At 50.7% G+C, this 6,949-nt stretch overlaps 1 protein-coding gene across 1 annotated transcript in view; it reads left to right on the plus strand.

The window, feature by feature from the left end:
* Window positions 1-6,925, plus strand: part of TMEM259 (transmembrane protein 259) — a 12,047-nt gene extending 5,122 nt beyond the window's left edge. Inside the window, exons 4-11 of the mRNA XM_009327001.1 lie at window positions 385-495; window positions 1,830-1,952; window positions 2,297-2,397; window positions 3,312-3,369; window positions 3,681-3,764; window positions 4,324-4,456; window positions 4,872-4,971; window positions 5,853-6,925. Of these exons, the coding sequence (XP_009325276.1) occupies window positions 385-495; window positions 1,830-1,952; window positions 2,297-2,397; window positions 3,312-3,369; window positions 3,681-3,764; window positions 4,324-4,456; window positions 4,872-4,971; window positions 5,853-6,701 (1,559 nt within the window). The 3' untranslated portion in view covers window positions 6,702-6,925. The remainder of the gene's footprint in view (window positions 1-384; window positions 496-1,829; window positions 1,953-2,296; window positions 2,398-3,311; window positions 3,370-3,680; window positions 3,765-4,323; window positions 4,457-4,871; window positions 4,972-5,852) is intronic.
* The last annotated feature ends 24 nt before the right edge of the window (window positions 6,926-6,949 follow it).

The following is a 6,949-nucleotide window of genomic DNA, read 5'->3' on the forward strand; positions in this document are numbered from 1 at the left end:
AGGTGTAAAGTGTATTTTCCTGCTGTTTCCTAAACAACATAGAAAGCAGAAATTGAACAGAGCAAGAACAAGTGGTCTGGGGCTCGCCAGGCAAAGATGTGGGCAGATTCTGGACAATGCTTGACAGAGCTTGGAACCGCTGCCCCGAAGCTTTCTCAGAAGTTTCACATTAAGGACTAATGTCAAGGGAATGGGCTGCAATTTCAAAGAATTTGTATTGATTTGTTTTAAATTGGTTGAAGGAAGCCTGGAGCCTGTGTTTGCAACTAATTCTCTTTTCCAGAATGTGGTGGGAGGGAGGGAGGGAATCCAGAGGTGCTATTTCTTCTTGGTAGCTGTTTGCAAACCCTGCTGTTGAGTCTCCCTTCCCGCCCTCTCTTGCAGTGTGGCCGCAGGAAGAGTACATTGTGGAGTACTCGTTGGAGTACGGGTTTTTGCGCCTGTCCCAGAGCACTCGCCAGCGCCTCAGCATCCCAGTCATGGTGGTGACTTTGGGTGAGTGAGGGAGCCAGCCCACGCTGGTGCAGGGGTGGGTGAGTGCTCTGCAGAGATACCTACGCGCCGTTTCCTCTTTAGTCTTGTGGAAACTATTTATAACAGTTGATGGCGCTCATTTTCCACGTAGGAGAGCTTCTTTAAATTGCTTTAGTGGGTTATACCTTTCCAAGAGGAGTAGTCTGAAATGGTGGAGCCTGTTTCAGTGAGCCCTAATGTTGTGTCCAGCACAGTTTTCTCATTGAGGAAGGAAGAGCCTCATGGTACTGAAGATCTAGGCTCAGCGTGGAGCAGCAGCAGCGCAATGTTAGAGCCCAGTGGCAGGAGCAATTGTGCATGTGTCGGGGACGATGCTGAGCAGATCTGCTTGGCACTGTCTCAACGTACTTCTGTGCCCCTGTTAGCCCAGCAGACCGTTTTCCTGGAACAGCATTCTCTTCACCTGGCATTTGCTCCATTAAAATCTGTCCAAGTTAGAAATAATGGTCTCAAATTTTCTCATGCCTGTGATCATAATTGATCTGTAGTGCAGCAATCAGACTAGAGTTCGTTACTTACTCCTAATCAAACTGAAGCACAGCTGGGCTGGAGTATTAAGCAGTGATCCCGTATAGGTAATGGGCATGTTAAATGCCCAATAATTTCCATGTTAAATGTCTATTTACTGACCTGGGTTTTCCAATTCAGCTAGACAGATTCCTTCATAAGTATCCTAGTAATTTACTGAAAAATTATTTGTGTTCATGCTTCCTGTTTTGCTTAGATTTGGGTTGTTTTTACAAGCTGATCAGTGTTTGTACAGTAGAATTCAGTACCAGCTTCATGAGATGGAATTGAGCAGGCTTCGTTAGTGCCCAGAGCCGTGGGGAGGCGTTTTGCGTGTCCTCCACTGCAGGAGGATGGATGGGGACGGTGGGCCCCAGCAGTGTCATGCTGAGGCCAGCTGATGGCTAAAAAGTCTCAGCCTGGCCCGCTGAGTCTTACCAGAACTTGTTTCTCTGGGCCATTAGTTGGGGTGAGCCTAGGGAGATAGTCCAAGCCTAGAAGGCAAACTCCCTTTATGTCTGTGCCAACAGAGAGTATGACAGCCCTGATGTAATTCTTAAGGCCTGATTGACATTAGGATTTTGACAGCCTGGCTACATTTGTCAGGGGGTGACATTTTCCCTCCCAGTCCTGCCCAATTTAGTTACGCTGCCAAAGGTCCAAGTGCAGACGCAGGTCTGCTGGCAAATGTGTCCTTCTGAGTGATGAGAAGACTGTGTGCTTGCCCTGCCGCCTCTGTGGCTTAAGGTATGAACAATCTGAATGGGTTTTTTTTGTCTTCTCTCTAGATCCTACCAGGGATCAGTGCTTTGGGGACAGGTTCAGTCGCCTATTGCTGGACGAGTTCCTGGGTTATGATGACATCCTGATGTCAAGTGTCAAAGCTTTAGCTGAAAATGAAGAAAACAAAGGTAAGGCTTGGAGGAATCGCTTTCAGCAGCTGTGCAGAGCAGTTGATGTTTTTACGATGGATGCGTGAATATCGTCTTCTGACTATCGATTAATCTCTCTGCAGGGAACGGTTCCCTGTGTTATGCAGGGATGTTATTGTCAGGGACAAAATGAAACAAGTGGGAGGGGAGAGATGTCTGCAAACGTGATTTCCTACTGCCTTATTGCACTGCATAACAACAAGAGTGCTGCCGTGAGGAGGTGTTGCCATAGATTTGCTTTAAATCCTATTTCTTTAGAAGGCACTGGAAGTTTGTTCTTAGTTTGTGGGTTAATCACACTGAGCTTGTGCCTTTTTTCTCAGGTTTCCTTCGCAACGTGGTGTCCGGGGAACACTATCGCTTTGTCAGCATGTGGATGGCTAGGACTTCCTATCTGGCTGCCTTTGTCATCATGGTCATATTTGTAAGTCGACAGGAGCTAGGCATTGCCTGGACTCTGAGCCCGGTGCTGGTCAGCGTATGTTTGATGTTACAGTACAGGCCTGAGCTCTCATCTGCTTTTAAAGCTAAGCTGATGGAGTACGAGGTTCTACTCTGTTTTTTTTTTATGTGAGTTCTTAAAGTCCTAGAACTGAAACAAACAGAGGAGCTGAAATAGAATGAAATAACGGGGGTGTTTTTGTCAAAAGGGAGATTCGGGTTCGAGAGCCTCTAAGTGTGGTTAAACACTCAGGGTGCCAAGGCACGGGGTGCGGAAGTTTGTCCTCCTTTTAAGAACAGGTCTAACTCATTTGCCAGGCGTGATCATGATAGAACCGAGTCTCCTGTGATTATGTGTGAGATGATTACAGATAAGTATTAGACAAGATCCCAAGTGATAACTAAGCCTGTGTTCATAGTCTTGGGTGACTGTCTCCCTTTGTGTCTGACCGTCCACTGACGCAGCTCCTTGTACAATAATATTGTGGCCAGTGAGAGAGGAGGAAGTGAGTGCTGGGTGACCGTTGTCGGAGAGGCATTATGAGCTGCTGGGAGGAGCACAGATGTAGGACGGGAAGAAACCCTAGTTCCAGCTCTGCTGCTGCTGTTTGGTTTGGCCCCTGCTCAAATATTCAGAATCGGTCTCTCTACAAACAAATTACTTACTGTCTATTTCACTGCAGTAATACAAAGACTAATTGCTGTTTGTGAAGTCTTAATTATTCTTTGGGAAATCGGTCTGCATAGCTCAAACTAACAAACGTGGGATATGCACAGCACGCTGGGCAACATTGCAAGTCCAAGCTTGCCTGTCCAGGCCTCTGCGGTAGCGTGATTCAGAAAGTGACTCCCTGGACCTGTGCAGCTCTGACACTGGCTTCTGTTCTTCTATTTCAGACTCTGTCCGTTTCGATGCTGTTGCGCTACTCGCACCATCAGATCTTTGTCTTCATTGGTAAGGATTTTCTAAGGGATTTAGGATGTACTGGACACTGTGCCTGCTCCAGCACAGTGTATCGTGTATATACTCTTGACTGTCGTCATTTAGAAGGGTCCTGCATGTAGCTGCACAGGGAATGTATCCCCCCTATAGCCCCGTCACCGTGCTTGCGAGAGCTGTTCTGTCTCCTGACAGTTGTCAGGGCCGGTGGACTCGGGACAGTGGACTTCACTGCACGTTGCAGTGCTCTGAATGGCGAGTAATGGGGTGGAGGGTTCCGTGGCCCCACATCCACTTTGTATTATAGTATGTTTTCCTTCTTGCAGTTGACCTGTTACAGATGCTGGAAATGAACATGACAATTGCATTCCCTGCAGCTCCCCTCCTCACTGTCATTCTGGCTCTAGTAGGTAAGGACATTACCTCACTTCTTGTGAACGTGCAGCAAGTCCCTTTGGGATCCGTAGAAAGTATAATTCCCTGTTCTGACCTGGCCACGGCAGGTGGTTAGCGTGTCTGCTCATCACAGGGTGGAAGGCTCTGGAATTTGATGGCACAGTGAGCTGCATTGTCCTTCTGGGTCCCCTGGAAAAGCAGTTCATTTGGAAATCACATAAACTGAAGCTTTGTCTGTCACTTTAGTTCATTTCAGATTCACACTTCCTGTGACCACGTTGCATTAGCACAATTTGAATTTAAAAAACAAGCAACACCCCCCCCCCCCCACCCCCCCCCCCGCCCCATCCTCTGGCCTGTGTAGTGACTGCAGTCAGCAGTGAAACATGTTCGCCCTTAGCTGCTGCTTTAAACGGAGCTAATCTGTCCTGCGGTGGTCTTTGCTGTACAGTCACACAGCCCCAGCTGTGGACATGACGGAGGATTCCCCCACACGCCCCTTTGGGAAGCCCTTTGCCGAACTGGTGTCTGTGCCCTGCAGCATGCTGATGTCAGACACCCTCTGTCCTGTAGGTATGGAGGCCATTATGTCAGAGTTCTTCAATGACACCACGACTGCGTTTTACATCATCCTTATCGTGTGGCTGGCTGACCAATACGATGCTATCTGTTGCCACACCAATACGAGCAAGAGGCATTGGCTCAGGTAAGAGCTGGCTGGGACCTGGCTCCCGTATTGCGCGTTCTCACTGCGTGTCCCGTTCTCTGGTGGGAGGCTGCTTCAGATCCTTTCCAGCCCTCCCGGGCAGGAGGGCTTCCACTCTTGAGAGCTTCTGTACGTCTCCTTGGGAGCTGTCCTACCTGTCACAGGCTCCAAAGTGCGATCACTTCCACTTTGGGTCTCATGCCTGGGTCTCAAGAATCACCTCAATCCTTTCCCTGCCCTTTGGTTTGCCCTGTTGAAGGCCTGTTCATAGCGAGGCAATTCTAATTACCTGTTACTGGGAGTCTGCACCACCCTGTGCAAAGCGCCCCAGCTCAGAACGGAGTTAGGAGTGGAAAGAAACTCGCGTTTGTCCCGTCCGTTGACGTATCCTGATATTTATTGCCTTTCTGTCCAGGTTCTTCTATCTGTACCACTTTGCCTTCTATGCTTACCACTATCGATTCAACGGGCAGTACAGCAGCCTGGCTCTCGTCACCTCGTGGCTCTTCATCCAGGTGAGTAGCTGCCACTTCTGCTGCACGTTGGTGCAACCAGCTGCACAGAGGCAGGTGCCATCCTTGTGAATTCAGTCCTGGTCACTCCACCCGCCTCAGAGGGGTCTGGCTGCCTGCGATTTAAACTGTTACGTTGCTGATTGCTCACGCTGCCTGTGCTGTTAAAAAGTGAAGGAAATCAACTGCAGTTGGTTTTTATCAAACTTCTTGTCAAGCTGAGTTTGAGTAGGGATCTTTATGTATGTAAGAGATTGAAATAATCCCTGGTTTGGAAATGGAACAGCAGAAGGAGACTATTGAACAGCAGGACTTTTTGGTCACTGGCTCAAATCCAGCCACGTGCCTGACAGTAGGCTGATGTCAAGTGAGTTTTGGAAGGTGTTAGGGAAGGATTTCTATCCCATCTTTCTGGAAGAAATCCCACTGAGGATATCCCGTGCAGAGGCCGAGGAGTTGGTCATCTGTGCAGTGAAGATGCTGGCAAGACCACCTCCAAATTGATGTCTCCAGTATCCTGGGTCAAGCAAACCTTTTGTGTGTCCCTGGCTGTTGACCTGCCCCCTTTCTCTGCTGCAGGATGGAGACAGGGAACTGAGGATGGGCCAGAGAAGTGCCTTCACCCTTCTTGTTCTCAGCCCTTAAAAGGGAAGGGGGGTTGTACTCCATTGCCTGTCTTCAGAGAGAAACTATAAAAGCAGCTTTCAGGAATCGTAGTAGAAGGGATAAATCTTTCCAAAATTTCAGATAACCTCTCGGCTATCAGAGCAGCCGAATTCTCCAGTCACTGTCTTCACAGCGAGAGGAAAGCATAGTTTTCTAAGGTATGTCTGGGCTCGCAGCCCAGGCCCAAGGAGTGACTCCTTTCCCTTTGCCTTCTCTAGCATTCGATGATTTACTTCTTCCATCACTATGAGCTGCCAGCCATTCTCCAGCAGATCAGGATCCAGGAGATGCTCTTGCAGAACCAGCAGGTGGGCCAGGGGACTCAGACAACGCTCCAAGACAACCTCAACAACAACACTACAGCTGCCCCTGTTGACGTGGGGAGCCGCCGACCCCACCTGGCCGCCGGACCCTCTGGGGAGAGCAGCAGCCCGGCTGCCCTGACGCCCAGCGAGGCCTCCAGCGTCATCGCCGCTGCCACAGCGGCTTCTGTTGGCAGCGACCTGAACTGGGTAGCTGAGACAGCTGCCATCGTTACAGAAGCCTCGTTTCTCTCCGACCTGAGCACTACCCTCCTGGAGCCAAATGTGGTGCACGAAGCCATGGCCAACGGGAACCCTCAGGATGCTGCCGCTGCCTCCAGTTTGGTTGCCCGCATCAGGGTCAGCAGCGACCACCCGGAGACGGCCATGGGCTCCATCACCATCGAGGTCACTTCAACATCTGTGGTGGCTGCAGCAGATGTTCCCCCCGCTGCAGAGGCGGCACCAGCTGTGCCCCTCATCCCGCTGCAGGAGGAGGGGGCCTCACTCCCCAGCCCTTCCCTTCCCGAGCAGACTGAGGCTGTCGAGGGCTCAGACAGCCAAGCAAAACCTGGCGGCAAGAACTGCGTTGCAGACAGCAGCGTGGCAGAGACCCCTCCAGCCTCTGTGGAGGAGGCTGACCAGGACAGACGCTTGGGTCGTGCTCTTGGGGACCGGGGGGAAAGCAGCCCTTGCCCAGCACCGGCGGATAGTACACCTAGCTCCAAACCTTGCTCGGAGCCAGACTTGAGGAGCCTCTCTTGAGTCCCTGTTACTGTAATTCTGGACTGCCAGGAAGGCATTTGGATTTCGTTTGTTACTATTTCTCGCTTCACCGTCATCCTTAACCCATGAATTCCTCTTAACGGAGGCAGAGCAGCTGGGACAGAGGAAAGGTGCTGCAGTGAACTCCCCTGGGAAAAGCACGTGTGCGCTTGTGTGCGAGAGGCTGACGCGCGTGGGGCTGCCGGGAGGGAGGGACGAGGCCTTCCCTCCCACGGCCTGCGAGGCTC

Source organism: Pygoscelis adeliae, unplaced genomic scaffold, assembly GCF_000699105.1.
Source record: "Pygoscelis adeliae isolate BGI_AS28 unplaced genomic scaffold, ASM69910v1 Scaffold1277, whole genome shotgun sequence".
In the NCBI taxonomy this organism is placed as follows: domain Eukaryota; kingdom Metazoa; phylum Chordata; class Aves; order Sphenisciformes; family Spheniscidae; genus Pygoscelis; species Pygoscelis adeliae.